This window comes from Bison bison, unplaced genomic scaffold (assembly GCF_000754665.1).
Source record: "Bison bison bison isolate TAMUID 2011002044 unplaced genomic scaffold, Bison_UMD1.0 scf7180017864370, whole genome shotgun sequence".
In the NCBI taxonomy this organism is placed as follows: Eukaryota; Metazoa; Chordata; class Mammalia; order Artiodactyla; family Bovidae; genus Bison; species Bison bison.
This window is the reverse complement of record NW_011494942.1, coordinates 5830142-5847616: the sequence shown is the minus strand read 5'-3', so window position 1 is coordinate 5847616 and position 17475 is coordinate 5830142. Positions and strand designations below refer to the sequence as shown.

The window sequence follows — 17475 nt, the reverse complement described above, 5'->3', positions numbered from 1 at the left end:
TCCCTTGGACTGCAAGGAGATCCAACCAGTCCATTCTGAAAGAGATCAGCCCTGGGATTTCTTTGGAAGGAATGATGCTAAAGCTGAAACTCCAGTACTTTGGCCACCTCATGCGAAGAGTTGGCTCACTGGAAAAGACTCTGATGCTGGGAGGGATTGGGGGCAAGAGGAGAAGGGGAAGACAGAGGATGAGATGGCTGGATGGCATCACTGACTGGATGGACGTGAGTCTTAGTGAACTCCGGGAGTTCATGATGGACAGCGAGGCCTGGCCTGCTGCGATTCATGGGGTCGCAAAGAGTCGGACACGACAGAGTGACTGATCTGATCTGATCTGATAGATGATTTACAATGCTGTGTTAGCACATCAAAGTGAATTCCCATATAGGCCATTGCAGAGTATTGAGAGAGTTCCCCGTGCTATACAGCAGGTTACTATTAGTTTCCTATTTTATATAGCGACTTCACTTTCAATTTTCACTTTCATGCATTGGAGAAGGAAATGGCATCCCACTCCAGTATTCTTGCCTGGAGAATCCCAGGGACAGGGGAGCCTGGTGGGCTGCCGTCTATGGGGTCGCACAGAGTTGGACACGACTGAAGTGACTTAGCAGCAGCAGCAGCAGCAGCAGTGTGTATATATTGATTCCAATCTCCCAATTTATCTCCGCCCCCATCACTTATATTCTGGTGACCATAAGGTGACCATCTGTAACTCTACTTGTTTTGTAAACATGTCCATTTGTAACCTCCCCCCCCCTTTTTTTTGTAGATTCCACCTATAAGCTATATCATATGATATTTGTCTTTCTGCAGAAGGGTATTATTTTCTCCTCCCATTTTTGTTTTCTCTTGGCATTCTGACCTGATGATAATAGTTAAAAACTTCTCATGTGTTTGCCTTCTCTTTCGTTATGAGGTTTTTAGTAGCAACAGGATCTGCCATAGTTTTCAACATTAATGTATGTGGAGCAGAGTTTTTTGGCAGGCATTGGCTGCTTAGTGGTGGTAATGGTTTCGTTGCTAAGTCATGTCTGATACTTGTGACCCTGTGGACTGTAGCCTGCCAGGCTCCTCTGTCCATGGGATTTTCCAGGCAAGAATACTGGAGTGGGTTACCACCTCCAGGCAATCTTCCTGATCCAGGGATCAAACTTGTGCCTCCTGTGTCACAAGCAGATTCTTTATCTCTGAGCCACCACTGGTTGCTTAAAATATGTAAATGAAGAAGATCCATTTTTGAGGGAGTTTATTAACCATCCACACTTTCAGTGAAACTAACTTTTGTGTGTCAGAAACTGTTTGGATACATTGAAAAATGTAACATGATCCATTTCAGATGAAACAATGACTTCAAGCTCAAATGATAAGTGTGGACATTTGTGCCAAACTGTGTTTACTCTTGGTTGTGAAAATTTTAAAGAGCACTGGCATCCATTTCCAAGCACTGACGTCTGAGGACCGGGATGATGTCTTTTGAAGTTACTCTCTCCAAATACAGAGAATACAGCCTGCACTAAAACTGAAGGAGAGAGAGAGAGAAGTTCTAACCAGCCTCCCGCTTACTATTTCTCATGACCACATGGCTAAACAGTCTACTGTAAAGCAAATAAAATGAAATCCTTAAAAGTCATTTTTCTATTGCTCATCACTCTGGGGAGACATACAGCCAGCGATATTCACATCACTGAATAAGATGTGTGGTGACCTGGCAGCTGGCCTAGTTTGCTTCCAATGTCCAGTTCTCTCAAAAGTTTTATTTGTCACAGCCAGAGGTTTTCTGGTCCACTGAAAGGAATATTAGGCTTGTTGATTGGCTTTTATAATGTTTAAGTTTCTTGTTAGCACTGCTATTTATTATTTTGTCTACTTTAAAATATAAGAAATTATACTCTTTCTTTGATTAAATGTGGAGGCTAGCTACCCCTCCAAGGCCTTTTCTCAATATTTCTATGGATTCCTGATCAACAGCTCAACCTCTGCCTATGTTGAACAAATGAAACCACTTTGACCCAGGAAGATTAAATAACCTCCCCAGGGTCACAGTGAGAGGAAATAGGAGAATATGGAGTGAGCCTAGCATTCTTGGTAGATTGTGCTTTATTAGCACACTATTCTATCAGAAACGACCCAACGAGGAAGGAAAATTCATTGTCTACTAGGTTGCATGTTTTGCTCTTTACAATCACATACCTTATGGTTTGCATTTTGATTTCTATTACTACTGAAAAGATTTAGCTATTTTACCAAAGAAAAATCAAAGTGTTAGTTGTGTTTGACTCTCTGCAACCCCATGGACTGTAGCCCACCAGGCTCCTCTGTCCATTGGATTCTCTATTCAAGAATATTGGAGTAGGTAGCCATTCCCTTTTCCAAGGGGTCTTCCCAATCCAGGGATCAAACCTAGGTCTCTTGCATTGCAGGCAAATTTTTTATAGTCTGAGCCACTGCTGACAAACTATATCCTTATGTAATTTCCTGAGCCAAAAGACACCTAAGTACACTGGATTTTTAACTCACTGTTTTCCAACCAACCTATCATTGTGTGCAGCAAGTAAGTTACAAGTGTTCTGGGAAGTACTAACAGTTGTACATTTTTATCAATTTGAGTGCTCCAGAATAAATTAAATTTTATTATGATCACTAATATAATTTGATTTTCTTATTTTATAAAATAAATACAAATTTCAAAAACCTCTCAATTCTTTTCATTTCAGCACAGCTATATAACATATTTGCACATATCATTATACAAATATATAAGCTGTCATATAAGAAAAGTTAGAAAGTGTTAGTTTAATTTAGACTATTTATTAAATTAAGGCCGACTGAGTCTCCAGATAATCTTAGAAAAGCAGCTTAACCATTAAGGAGTTGGATACTAGTTCGATGTGGTTTAAAGGTTATCAAGGTATTTGCACAGAGTAAGTATCCCAATGATTTGTTCATTTAACAAATATTGATTGTGCGCCCCATTCCAGGGAGTAAAGGATGCGATAGTGAATGAAAGAAAATTCCCTGCTCTTGGAGCTTTCAGGGGAGACAGAAACTAGAGAAAGAAGAGAAGGAGGAAGAAGAAAGGGGGTTGGGGAAGAAAAGAAAGTCAGGGAATTTTAACTGATACAAAGCAACTATTATACAAAGTAAGCTAAGTCAGAAAGAGAAAGACAAATATTGCATATTAATGCATGTATATGGAATCTAAAAAGATAGTACTGATCACCCTACTTGCATAGCAGCAAAGAAGACACAGACATGTTGGACACAGTGGGGGAAGGAGGAGGTGCGATGATGAGAGAATAGCACTGAAACATAAACATTGCTATATGTAAAACAAATAGCCAGTGGGAGTTCGATGTATGATGCAGGGAACCCAAAGTCGTGCTCTGTGATAACCTAGAGGGGTGGCATGGGGATGGAGGTGGGAGGTGGAGTCAAGAGGGAGGGGACATATGTATACCTATGGCGGATTCATGTCAATGTATGGCAAAAACCATCACAATATTGTAAAGTAATTATCCTCTAATTAAAAAAAAATATATATATACACACCACATAAGTAAATATATTTCATACCCAGAAAACAAATAATGCAGAGGATAGAGGATCAAGAAGGACAGAATGCCCTAAGGCTAACATTTGAACAGAGGCTTGATAAAATAAGGAAGACATTTAGACAAGTATTGGGGAAAACATGTTCCAGAAAGAGGGACCTACCCGGGGGTTGTCAGAGGACCAGTTAGGAGGTCAGTGTGACTGCAGGTTAGCAAAGAGGAAGGAGGGGAAGGGAACATGGTCAGAGAGATTGTGGGGCAAGGTTGCATGGGGCTGGCCAGGTCATGGCAAAGTTTTAATTCCGGCATCTTTTTTTTTTTTTTAAGGAATTATCTTTTTTGTGGTGGTTGTTTTTTGTATGTTTTGTTTAGCTGCATTGCAAGGTATGAAAGATCTTAGTTTCCTGAGCAGGGATTGAAACCATGCCCCCTGCAGTGGAAGCACAGTGTCTTAACCACTGGATCACCAGGAAAGTCCCAGTTGGGTGGCGCTAGTGGTAAAGAACCTGCCTGCCAATGCCAGAGACATAAGAGATGCGAATTCGATCCCTGGGTCAGAAAGATTCCCTGGAGGAGGGCATGGCAACCCACTACAGCATTCTTGCCTGAAAAGTCCTATGGACAGAGGAGCCTGGTGCCTACAATCCATGGGGTCACAAATGATCCATACAGTCCACAGAGCAGGACGTGAATGAACAACTGAGCACACAGGCACACCAAAGAGGCTCCTGACAGGCACCGCTTTAGGCAATTTCTTAATTATTCTGATAACTAATTGAGTTTGGGGATAGTTTCCTAGCACTTTTTAAAAGTAGTTGAAAGCCTGTGGGAACATGATCCATTTCTGTCTGCACACATATATTTTCTGAAGGCAATTTATGAGAGGAGTGATTTTCTTCACTGTTGATTTTTAATAGCTGCCAGCTGATTCACTTAGAGACATGCAATTCGCTCTTAAAAATTTAAAAATCCACTCAATGATTAGAGTTCTTGGAACTTAGGGATTAACAAAATTTAAAACAAATAAGCAGAACTAAAGACTCCAGACTTACTGCCTGGAATGAAATTTAAAATGAACCTTGTAACAGAGGAAAAACACTTTGCTTCTGCAAGGGTGTGAGGTTACATATTTTGAACGATGTGAACAAGCAGGGGTCTTGGCAACCCCCTGAAAAGCAAGAACATTTTATTCTACAGGTGAGAAGATAAAGGCATAAACATATAAATTTCTTTTTCCTCAAGCCAAACTATTTCTCACAGTGTGTGTTATCATAGTCTACTTAAAATTTTAAAAGCAGAAATGGTTAGGAATGCTGTAGGAAATGGCCATATATTTACATATATTAGTCTTCAAATAGGAGAGATGACAAATGTAGAGAATAATCAAATAAAAGAAGTGAAAGTCACTCAGTCATGTCTGACTCTTTGTGATCCCATGAACTATACAGTCCATGGAATTCTCCAGGCCAGGATACTGGAGTGGGTAGCCTTTCCCTTCTCCAGGAGATCTTCCCAACCCAGGGATTGAACCCAGGTCTCCCGCATTGCAGGCAGGTTCTTTACCAGCTGAGCCACATGGGAAGCCCAAGAATACTGGAGTGGGTAGCCTGTCCCTTCTCCAGCGGATCTTCCCAACCCAGGAATCGAACCAGGATCTCCTGCATTGCAGGTGGATTCTTTACCAACTGAGCTATGAGGGAAGACTACTCTTTCTTAGAAGGAGAGACTGCAAATAAAATTATTTCACAGGAAAAGGATATTATTATATGTCATCAAAAACAAATTATTTTATAAGATTATTTAAAGTGTAATCATGTCTAAAGTTAGAGGGATAGAACTGATAACCCCTGAAGTCTCACCCAATCTTATGTTACACAAATACACACACACACATACACATGAAGGGACTGAGATAAATGTGCATGCTCTCAAACATATTTATCCTCATTTTTCTCGAATAATTTTAAGAGACTCCAGGAAAAAGACCCAGCTCATGAAATACAATTCTTTGGATGATTCAGACCACTCTACTCTGAAATACTTAAAATTAAAAATTTAAAAATTAAAAACATAACTTTAAAAAGTTCTAAAGTACCAACTCCTTTGAGTAATTGAGTCTTTAATTCCTTGCTCCTGAGAACATGAGAAAATGTGGGTCAAGACACAAGGAACTTTGGGCAATCAAAAGGAGATGATAAACAATACTGGAGGGAAATGATTTAAGTGAATCCATCTGTTTGTGCTTTAAAATTCTGTTTAATTTTCATTGAACAAAAAAGGGACCAGCCTGTCTGATAAATACATGCCTCTTCTCCACACCCACAGGAAAACAGCCCCAATATTTTTCCAAAACAAAAAGTAAAATTACACAGATGCAAAAAGGAAAAAAAAAATCACAATGCCATAATTCAAGTTGTCTCTCATTTCAAATTTTCTATAGGCAAAACTCAGTCTAACTTTCAGGTATAGAGATATCTGTAATCATTGCAATAGGATTATCAGAATCATAGAATTTATAAGAATCTGGAAAGGGAACGACTCATTGCAGCTCTGATAAGCATGAATTAGAGAGATTTCAAAAGTAGAATGACAGAAAGGCATTTTTACATATTCAGCGACTCAGAAAAGCAACACAGAAATATAAATTATATTTATATCTCCTGTTTTCAGGCTTTAATCAAAGGACTCATATGTGATTTCATCCATTTATTTTATATTAGTAACTGCATAATAATTGGTTGTGCTTCAACTGTTTAAATGAATACTGATGGATGGAGCCAGAGGACTCACTGTTTACTTGATTTGCGCAAAGAACAGATTTCATTAGTCCCATCTCAAAACAGGTCGTTTATCTTCCAGTGTTTCTGTACTCTAAGTTTACGCTTGCATCCCCCTATCTCTTCTGCCTACTGCTTCTTACTTTCCTCCTCACACTTTATTTAATTCCATTTCCTTACTCTCTTGGCCACATAAAGGGGCTTTTCTCTGCCTCTTTCCACATTTTCTTGAAACCTGGGGCACGGGTGGGGGTTGGGGAGGTGGGTGTAGCAGGGCATCACACTCACTTAAATCACATCTATTTGGCAAATCAACCCCAACCAGCCATCCATGCAGGGAGATGAGTTCCCAAACAGAAGGGCCCATCTGATCAGGTAGAACTGTACTTGAGTTTCAGCTCTCTTGACTCTTGGAAAGTTTTCTTCCTTTTGGCAGACTTTCAGGGATTTAAACAATTCAGCATACATAGGATATAGGTTACTTTATAAACATTTAGCTCTGCTGTGAGAGCAGTCTAAAGATGGCACAATGCAAAATCCTTCCCAAACCAATCAATGACAGAGATGTTTTATGTACTTTAAGGCAAGAATGTGGGAGGCTCTTGCCGTTACTGTGACCCTTGTGTGTGTGTGTGTGTGTTTGTGTGTTTGATTCAGTAGTGTCTGACTCTTTGTGACCCCATGGACTGTAGCCCACCAGGCTCCTCTCTCCATGTTATCTTCCAGGCAAGAATACTGGAGTGGGTTCCCATTCCCTTCTCCAGGGGATCTTCCCAACCAAGGGATTGAATCCACATCTCTTGCATCTCCTGCATTGGTAGGTGGATTGTTTAACACTGGGCCACCTGAGAAGCCCAACTCTCATCTCTACCATCTGCCTTTGTGGTATCCTCTGTGGAGCCTCTTTTCCTTTCACATGTTGCCCTTCTTAAGCACGGGCATATGAAGTCAGGAGCAGGGCACAGAATCTGAGGTTGTTCCTCAAGTCTGTCTCATCATTTGCTCTATTATTTCTAGGGAATACACTAACCATTAATTTCTATCTTCTTGACTTTATCATGTTGATAAAGAATGTTATCTTAAGAATTTTAATTTCATGACCTAGTGAAGACATTGAGAGACAGAAAACAAAATCCTTTCATTATCTTGTCCTCGGCTAGGGACAAGACCAAAAAAAATCCTAATTTTAAGTTATCTCAATTTGTCATCCCCATTTTTTTTTCTAATAAGTCTTTAGGACAAAAGAAATAATTCTGGATTAATTGTGTGGCCTTGGGCAAGTTACTCAACATTTCTGCCTCAGTTTCCTCATCTGAGTCTGTTTTCTGAGCAATACAAGAATGCAGAACATTTCAATTCATCCTTCATCCCTTGAGTTACTTGTCATTATTGTCTCACATTTTAATTATTTTCCTTAAAAATCTTTTAAAAAATACCTACAATCTGAAAATATTGGGTTGGCCAAAAAGTTTGGGTGTTTCTGTAACATCTTATGGAAAAACCCAAATGAACATTTTGGCCAACTCAATATTATTATTTATGCATATCATGTTTGTTTGAATGTAATCATGGTTTTCTAATTTATCTGTTCATCATTTCTATTATACCTTACAAATTTTCCTCTGCTCCTTTTCTTTCTAAAATATAAACTTCTTTAGTTAAGATCTGGTAGGTGGTAAAGTTGTGACTTGCCTGAATATGTCTTTAATTTATTTCTACTCTTTCGAAATAGATTTGCCTGGTGTACAATTTTAGGTTGACTATCATATTCTCTCAAAACTTTGAAGAAAACATTTTTCTGTCTTCTGACTCCATTTATTTACAACAATTTTGCTCTCAGACTGACTGAAGGGACATATCTCTGGCTAACTTCAAGATTTTTTTCATCTCTGGCATTCTGTGATTTCACTATTCTGTGTCTATGTTTAAATTGTTTTTTCTTTGTCCTTTCCTCCTCAAATAGTTTATGTTTCCTATCCTCTACTAAAACTATGATTATGTATATTAGACTTCCTGATGACTCCTCCTAAGGCTCTCAGAATCTATTACATTTTCCAACTTCTCATCTGAGCTTCATTCCGTATACTTTGTTCACATTCTCTGCCTTCCAGTTTACTAATTCTCCAAAATTTTAGTAGTCTTTTATGACATTTAACTTGTCATATTTCCCTGATTATATTTCCAAAAGTCATTTAGCTGCCCTGCAATTATGTCTTCTCTCATTTCTATCTTTTATGCCCTCATGTTTTTCTTCAAACAACTGAGTATTTTTTTTGTCATTTAAATAACTTAATATGTATTTTAAATTATTTGGCTGCACAGAGTCTCAGTTGCAGCATGTGGGATCTGGTTCCCTGACCAGGGACCAAACTTGGCCCCCCTGCATTGGGAGCATGGAATCTTAGCCACTGGACCACTAGGTACATCCCACTCAACACCTTTAGAGATCTGTACAGTTGTTTTCCTGTTTTTTCTAACCTGTGTTATTTCCTTGCATGTTTACAATGATCTGGTTTGTAAGTTCAAGCTGGTTTGAATTTTATATGTTGAAGCTGCATGGCTGTTAACTGGTGATGATTTCCTCCAAAAATTACCTAAACATATTTTGTAGGGAGCCAAGGGGTCCTTCCTGACCTGCCTCTTAAGAAATCTATATGCAGGTCAGGAAGCAACAGTTAGAACTGGACATGGGACAACAGACTGGTTCCAAATAGGAAAAGGAGTATGTCAAGGCTGTACATTTCACCCTGCTTATTTAACTCATATGCAGAGTACATCATGAGAAATACTGGGATGGATGAAGCACAAGCTGGAATCAAGATTGCCAGGAGAAATATCAATAACCTCAGATATGCAGATGACACCACCCCTACGGCAGAAAGCGAAGAACTAAAGAGCCTCTTGATGAAAGTGAAAGAGGAGAGTGAAAAATTTGGCTTAAAACTCAACATTCAGAAAACGAAGATCATGGCATCTGGTCCCATCACTTCATTGCAAATATGGGGAAACAGTAGAAATAGTGACAGACTTTATTTTCTTGGGCTCCAAAATCACTGCAGATGGTGACTGCAGCCATGAAATTAAAAGACTCTTGCTCCTTGGAAGAAAAGTTATGACCAACCTAGACAGCCTATTAAAAAGCAGAGACATTACTTTGCCAACAAAGGTCCATCTAGTCAAGGCTATGGTTTTTCCAGTAGTCATATATGGATGTGAGAGCTGGACTATAAAGAAAAGTGAGTGCTGAAGAATTGATGCTTTTGAACTGTGGTGTTGGAGAAGACTCTTGAGAGTCCCCTGGACCACATGGAGACCAGTCCATCCTAAAGGAAACCAGTTCTGAATATTCATTGGAAGGACTGATGCTGAAGCTGAAACTCCAATACTTTGGCCACCTGATGTGAAGAAATGACTCATTTGAAAAGACCCTGATGCTGGGAAAGATTGAAGATGGGAGGTGGAGAGGATGACAGAGGATGAGATGGCTGGATGGCATCACCAACTCAATGGACACGAGTTTGAGTAAACTCTGGAAGTTGGAGATGAACAGGGAGGCCTGGCGTGCTGCAGTCCATGGGGTTGCAAAGAGTCAGACATGACTGAGTGACTGAACTGAACTGAAGGCATCCTCTGAACTAGGGTCACTTGTTCACTCACTCAATCCTGTCTGACTCTTTGTGACCCCATAGACTGCAGCATGCCAGGCTTTCCTTGCTCAAACTCATGTTCACTGAGTCAGTGATGCCATCCAACCATCTCATCCTCTGTCGTCCCCTTAGCCTCCTGCCATCAATTTTTTGTATCATCAGGGTCTTTTCCAATGAGTCAGCTCTTTGTATCAGGTGGCCAAAGTATTGGAGTTTCAGCTTCAACATCAGTCCTTCCAATGAACATTCAGGGTTTATTTCCTTTCGGATTGACTGGATTGATCTCCTTGATGTCCAAGGGACTCTCAACAGTCTTATCCAATACTGCAGATTGAAAGCAAGAATTCTTCTGTGCTCAACCTTCTTTATGGTCCAACTTTCACATTCATACACGACTACTGGAAAAACCATAGCTTTGACTATATGAACCTTTGTCAGCAAAATAATGTCTGCTTTATAACACACTTAAGTGCCCCTTTAAAAGTCTCAGGTTTAATATGGAACGCTCAGATTCAGTTCTTCCACCTTGCTGGGGTCCCAAATGAGCCTCTGCATTTCTGAGCTCATCTGAATTTGCCCTCAGTGCAATCTCTATTTAAATATTTTCCCACACAGACCTGTTTCTGACCCTCATGAACAATAAATTCTAATCCTCAGGTCATGAATGACTTGTAAGATTCAAAAGAATAATAAATTTTTCTAAAGAGCAGAGAGGACCAGATTAATTTCTGGAAAACCGGATTGCCTTTAGGGATTTCTTTCAGTAATTTCATGCCACTAAAATGGTATTTTCTGGAGGAAGTGTCTTCATATGCTCACCAGTAGAGATTTAAGCCAAAGTTTTTGTCACTCAGTCATGTCCAACACTTAGCAATCCATGGACTGTAGCCTTCCAGGCTCCCCTGTCTATGGAATCCTCCAGGCAAGAATACTGGAGTGGGTTGCCATGCCTTTCTCCAGGGGATCTTCCCAACCCAGGGATTGAACCCAGGTTTCCTGCATTGCAGGCAGATTGTTTCACAGCTGAGCTACCCAGGAAGTATAGTTTCAACAGTTACCAGTATAAACGAGGTGATCAAAGGGGAAAGAAAGTACTAAATTTTCTCTTCTAGATGGAAGAAACAACAGAAGTCCTTCCTTAAGTTGTGCTGTTTAAAATTAAGCTTATATTCCAAGGTAGCCTCTTGAAATATTAGTGGAATGTGAGTACTGGTTCTCTAACCCTCATAGAAACACTACCATTTCAGGACTTCTGCTTCTGGCTATAATGCAATAATTTGCAGTAAATCCATCTATTTGTTCTTTGAGAACGAATAGAAAAGCTGAGTTAAAATAAAAAAGCTATCATAGCAAGGCAACCAACTTGGAGAGATAGGTTTCCAAATAGAAGAGACCCTCAGAAGGGTGAGCCAAAATCCTGCAAAATGTTCTTCCATCCAGAGCATTATTTATTGACCACTGGCATGGAACAAAAGGCTAAGAATCCAGGCAGATGGATGCAGCTATTAGGAAGGCAAGCCAACAGAGCTTTTAGTAACGTCATAAGGCTGATGACACAAATACTGGAGTTTGGGGCTGCCATGGCAGCCAGGACTTGAATGTCTAACAGCCCAGTGGGAAGAGGGCAGCTTTCCCCTTGAGCTATTTGGTGAATTCCTGAGCTGCGATAAAGGCAGGAGATTAAGAAGCTAAGCAGGGAGCTACTGAAAAATCTCAGCAAGGCTTTCTACAATGCTGAGAGATGAAAACTTGGAATGAGAACATTCCAAGAAGGAATTGCTATTGTTGTTTAGTCACTAAGTCATGTCTGACTCTTCTGCGACCCCATGGACTATAGCCCACTAGGCTCCTTTACCCATGGGATTTCTCAAGGAAGAATACTGGAGTGGGGTGCCACTTCCTTCTCCAGAGGATCTTCCCAACCCAGGGATAGAACCTGTGTCTCCTGCATTGGCAGGCATATTCTCTACCACTGAACCAACAAGGAACCCTCCAGGAAGGAAAGGTCAGAGGAAATACCCCAGACTCTCAATTGGGATTTAAGGATGAGGCCAATTTGGAGATAGAATCTGACAAACAATTTCAGTTTTGAATTATCACAGATTCTGATTAAATAAGGTCATCTTCCCCAAATTATTCTACAGATACATTCCTACCTGAAACTTCATTGATACCTAAACTCCTTGCCAAAGCTCCTGGCTTCCATCTGGCCTCTGTCCACAGACCTGCTTTTATCTCCCTCTCTGCATTCACTGCTCTCCCTTTCTGCTTGTTAGCTTTGCCAGTCATCATTTAGAATCTTAAATTGTTGAAGCTTTCCATCCACACATTGGGTTTTATATCTCTTTAATTCTTTGAAAGTTTTCCCTCACTTTCTTATCATAGCCTTTAGAACACTATATATATATATACACACATATATATATATATATATACTAATAGCTTATACTCTATATCTGTTTATACGCTCCACTTGAATGTAAGTGAGAATTCTGTGAAAGGAGAAATAGGGTCTGGTTTCATCACTGCCGCATTCTTCAAACTATTTCAGTGTCAGATAGTATCTCTGGATAGTGAACACTCCATACATATTTATTAAGTGACGCTTGAGGGAAAGAAAAAACTGATACTTCGAAGCACAGAGGGTACATTGACACCAACCTGAAAAGCCCCATGCAGACCCTAGACAGGAGAAATCACATTAAGTTTCGTTCTGTACCTGGTTTAAAAGAGAAGGAAAACCTACCACCCATGTTACTCCTGGGTTTTTTGGTTGCTGATTTTTGAGGTTTTTCAAAGGGCTGTCAAAGGTCTTGGATTGTATTTTCTCTGAATTTACATACCTCTTCCTTTTGTATTTTTATATTGGGGGTGTGTGCAGGTAAGTGACATGGAGCAAGAATTTCTTTGAAAAATTATAGTATGTATAGTAAATGAAGCATTTCCTAGAACTTATAAATATCATACTTCTGGAAAATATTTTTTAACAAACTAAAAATAAAATTGAAATTTCATAAGTACTTCATTATCTTTTATAGTAATAAGATAAAGCTTGCCTACTCATAGTTACACTGATTTAATATTCATCCAGTAAATTCAAGATGGGATATTTGGTGCAGCTATCTTAAAAGAATCTGCATCATCCTATAAACTGGAAATTTCAGTAACTAATTGGTTAATGAGGCTTTTTTGTTTTTAGAAGAGTCAAACCAAACACATCTGAGTGTTGCAACACTTAAAGCTTAGTTCATTCCATGATGGCACACTCAGTGAGTGAGTGTTAGCTCTCTCCTCAGTAAGTTCTTTACCTGGTCGATTTTGCTTTTTAGCCTTTACATGGTTAGAGGCAGAAACAGCGTAGGATGAAGTGAAGGATCTGCTTTTGGTGAGAGTCATCATCACTGGGTTTTTCCAAGAATCTGGATTAATAGCACTGTAAAGACAAGGTATAAAGAAAAATGAAGAAACTATCCTTTGATTACTGAGGCAGACCTTACCAGAACCCAACCACCGTTTTCATAATAGTTTCAATCTGAGTCATGGTCCAGGTTCAGTGACAGAACCACTTGACTTCCAAACCTAGTCACTAACCTAGTGACAAACTAGGTTATCTGAATTCAGTCTGTGCTACAGGGTCACAGGACATACTCTTCAAGGATACTGGGTTAACCAAGACAAAAAGAGAGCTTTACTGTTCATTCAATTACTCGGTATCCAACACCTTCTCATTCTATTTCCATAATCATGTTCCTCAAAGATTTACTAAAAACATGGCAAACTAACTTTAAGATGCAGGTGAACTTACATTAGGTATGAATGACATGATGCTTTCTTATATACTCTTTTTAATTTATTATTCTTGGTGTAACTAAATTAAGAAATGCAAGTACTTATCATTCAAAGACAATATTCTTGCAGTATCTTGAAGGAAAAGGTTAATGACAGGTCTTTAACCAACCATTTCTTTTTCTGGTGATACCCTGTAAAGAATGGAATGATGAGACAAATTCCCTTGTAGATACTAATGGGACTGCTACTAAAGGTAGCACTGATGCTATTTATTAGGAGAAAGGTAATGGCAGTGAGTCTTCACTCGAGGGAATGTTTTTAGCAGGATATCCTTGCTCTGTCTAGGTATTATTGTAAATAAACCTGTAATCAATTTAAATAAATCATAAATCAATCTGGAAGGTTGGGATGAAGAACACTACAAAAAATCCATGTAACTAATGGATATACATTTTAGAGCTGTTTCAGACCGAAATTTATCTGTAGGCACTACTCAAAACCTTGCATTCTGAATCTGAAACAGAATCTATTGTAATTTCAGAGAAAAAAATATTCCGGGAAGCCATATAGACTGTCTTGGTTTGCTCCAAAGGAAAAGTGTGTAGTCTACAGCCATACCACCCTGAACATGTCGGATCTTGTCTGATCTCAGAAGCTAAGCAGGGTAGGGCCTGGTTAGTACTTGGATGGGAGGAAAAGTGTCTGCTTTATGTTTTGGTTTGTATTTTGCTAACATCAGTGTGTTTTTGAGCATTAGTAAATTTGGTAATGCATAAAATCTATAACTTGCGTGATAGTAACTGGACAATCTGATCCTTGGCCAATCTTAGACTGGCAGTGTAAGCAGGATGTACCTGGTCTCTTTGAGTGGCTTATTGTAAATAAAGCTGAAATGGATGGAATTATGGGGTCATTAATGAGTAGAGATTGTCATATAAGTTATATAGTTAATGAGGTATAATTTGGAGGTGTTCTATGATCAAAATAGTCAAAATAAAGTTATGGTTTTTCCAGTAGTCATGTATGGATGTGAGAGTTGGACCATAAAGAAAGCTGAGCACCAAAGAATTGATGCTTTTGAACTGTGGTGCTGGAGAAGACGCTTTAGAGTCCCTTGGACTGCAAGGAGACCCTACCAGTCCATCCTAAAGGAAATCAGTCCTGAATATTAGTTGGAAGGACTGATGCTGAAGCTGAAGCTCCAATACTTTGGCCACCTGATGTAAAGAACTGACTCACTGGAAAAGACCCTGATGCTGGGAAAGATTGAGGGCAGAAGGAGAAGGGGATGACAGAGTATGAGATGGTTGGATGGCATCACCGACTCAATGGACATGAGTTTGAGCATGCTCATGGACGGGGAAGCCTGGTGTGTTGCAGTCCCTGGGGTCACAAAGAGTCGGACACAACTAAGCTACTGAACTAAGCTACTGAACTGAGCTATAACCAAAATGGCATTCTTTGTGAAAGCATCATGATGTGTGTATTGCTTACAATTCTGCATATTAAGTCCAAACTAGAACATGTGCTAAGGTGAAATAACAGGACTTTTAGGGTATGCTGCACTACCAGTTTGAGACCTCTCAAAGAGGAAGATGCTGAGCATTTGCTTGGCTACTGCCTCTGTTCTTCGATTATTAGCAAATTTACTGATGGGAAAGATCTGTTACCTGTGTTCAGTCTTATGTGACATTCTGCTACTAATTACCTCATTTCATCTCCTTTATCCTTTTCAGAGAGATTTTTCTTCAACTGTTGAGCCAGATATTTTAAAATTTCATCTTTTCTCTTTACTTTAAATAGCATTTGAAAAGTGGAATGAGTTCCAGCAATTATCAAATACAATTAAGGATAGCCTACAAGATAATATTTGTTTCATATCCTTCTTGGAAATCTCATTCTAGGCAACTCACAAATGTCTGGAATTTTGAAACAATAATATCAAAGAAAACTTTGAATCTGAGATAGATAATTATATCAACTATTTCCTGATACCACTATTCCCTGTCAACTACTTTTGCTGGATTGATTGATGTGTGAGACTTACTGTGAAGACACTGTATGCAATGTTTATGAGGCCTACATGTCTTCTCAGCATACTGTATAATAAACAGATAGTGACTTTTCTATGTAGGCTTTTAAAAAGACCTTAATATTAACTGAATTTATTTTTTAATACTTTAAAGAGTTACATTATTAAAAGTGCATTAGCCACTCAGTTGCGTCTGAGTCTCTGTGACCCCATAGATTATAGCCTGCCAGGCTCCTTTGTCCATGGAATTCTCTAGGCAAGAATACCGGAGTGGGTAGCCATTCCCTTTTCCAGGAGATCTTCCTGATCCAGGGACTGAACCCGGATCTCTTGCATTGTGGGCAGATTCTTTACCATCTGAGCCACCACGGAAGCCCTCTATATTATTAAAGCTAGCTCAAAACTGTCTACTTCTATTTTATATTTCTTTAATAAAAACATTTAAGATAGGCTCACTTTGAGAAATTTCATAAAGTACAATAATGGCGCATCTTTAATGTGTGGGAAGTTAATGAACTTTAAGATAAATAAAATCCTAGCCATACACCCTTTCTTAATATGCTAAATATTAATTCCTTAAGAGATATTGTCAATAAAATGACAAATCAATATATATGTGTGTACATGTGTATGTATGTCCATATATACACATACATACACACTTTATAATTTACAGATACTTTCAAATGCATTCCTTTGTGTGAGTTTTCAGCTGTCTATTGATCTTTGCCTTTGTGATTAGGATCTTATTCATATATAATGATTTGAATTCCAGTGAGAAAAATAGCTTAGGGGAACCTCTACTTGATCTTCCCACACTAACACAGCATGCAAAAACTATCTGTGTGTTTGCTGTGGAAGACCTCAACCCTCCTCTACAAAAGTGGATTTTATCACCTTATCACTCATAAAAACTTCATCCTATGTCCTAAAAGTCTTACCAGGTCCTAACAGTTTTTTTTACAGAGTTTACAGCCTGCTGTCATTTCCATGGCCAATGTGGAAGGCTTAGGGTATGATTCATTTCAAACTTAAAATTTCTCTCAAGCTTACTTTTTCTTTTTTTTTAAAATAAAAAACCTATTGGTATCCTTCCACTTAATTTTACTCCACTTGTGTCATCATTCCCCCTTTCCTGAAGAATTTCTTCTGGTGGGTACCAAGGCTCTGGCTACACATCTCTGAGTGGTAGGGTCAAGATCCGTCTGACTCTCAGTCCAGTGTCTTTTGACTCAGCTGGATTTAAAACCACCCAGGAGTAACTCATCCAGCTATGTACCTATAGGAACATAAGTTGAGAACTGTTTCTACTTTTCACTTCCTACTCTTGTTCTTTTGATCACTGCAGTCCTCAAAGAGCCTCAATAAAAAGACAGACATGGAAAGGAAGAAGTAAAAGGACTGACAGGGAAGAAGTTTCAAAGATTAAAACTCAAGTCAGTTTTGAAATCAGTCAGTTTTAGCAACAGGTCTAACTGAAGAACGTTTTAACTTTGGTTTATTAGTAGGGCTGGAGATATCTGAGGCCATCTTTTCACTATTTTCACCTACAGCCAAGGATGAGTCAACCCAAACTAGCTGTGTTTAGTGGTGGTACCATTGCTACTTACTGACATATGGTTTTCCCTTAAAGGACTAAATTCTCTTCGGAATGAATTTTATTATTTTTTATTAAA

At 39.0% G+C, this 17475-nt stretch overlaps 1 protein-coding gene across 1 annotated transcript in view; it reads right to left on the bottom strand.

Moving 5' to 3' along the window:
• Positions 1–17475, bottom strand: part of LOC105000199 (cGMP-inhibited 3',5'-cyclic phosphodiesterase A) — a 348425-nt gene that overhangs the window by 44696 nt on the left and 286254 nt on the right. Inside the window, exon 5 of the mRNA XM_010855927.1 lies at positions 13287–13411. Within this exon, the coding sequence (XP_010854229.1) occupies positions 13287–13411 (125 nt within the window). The remainder of the gene's footprint in view (positions 1–13286; positions 13412–17475) is intronic.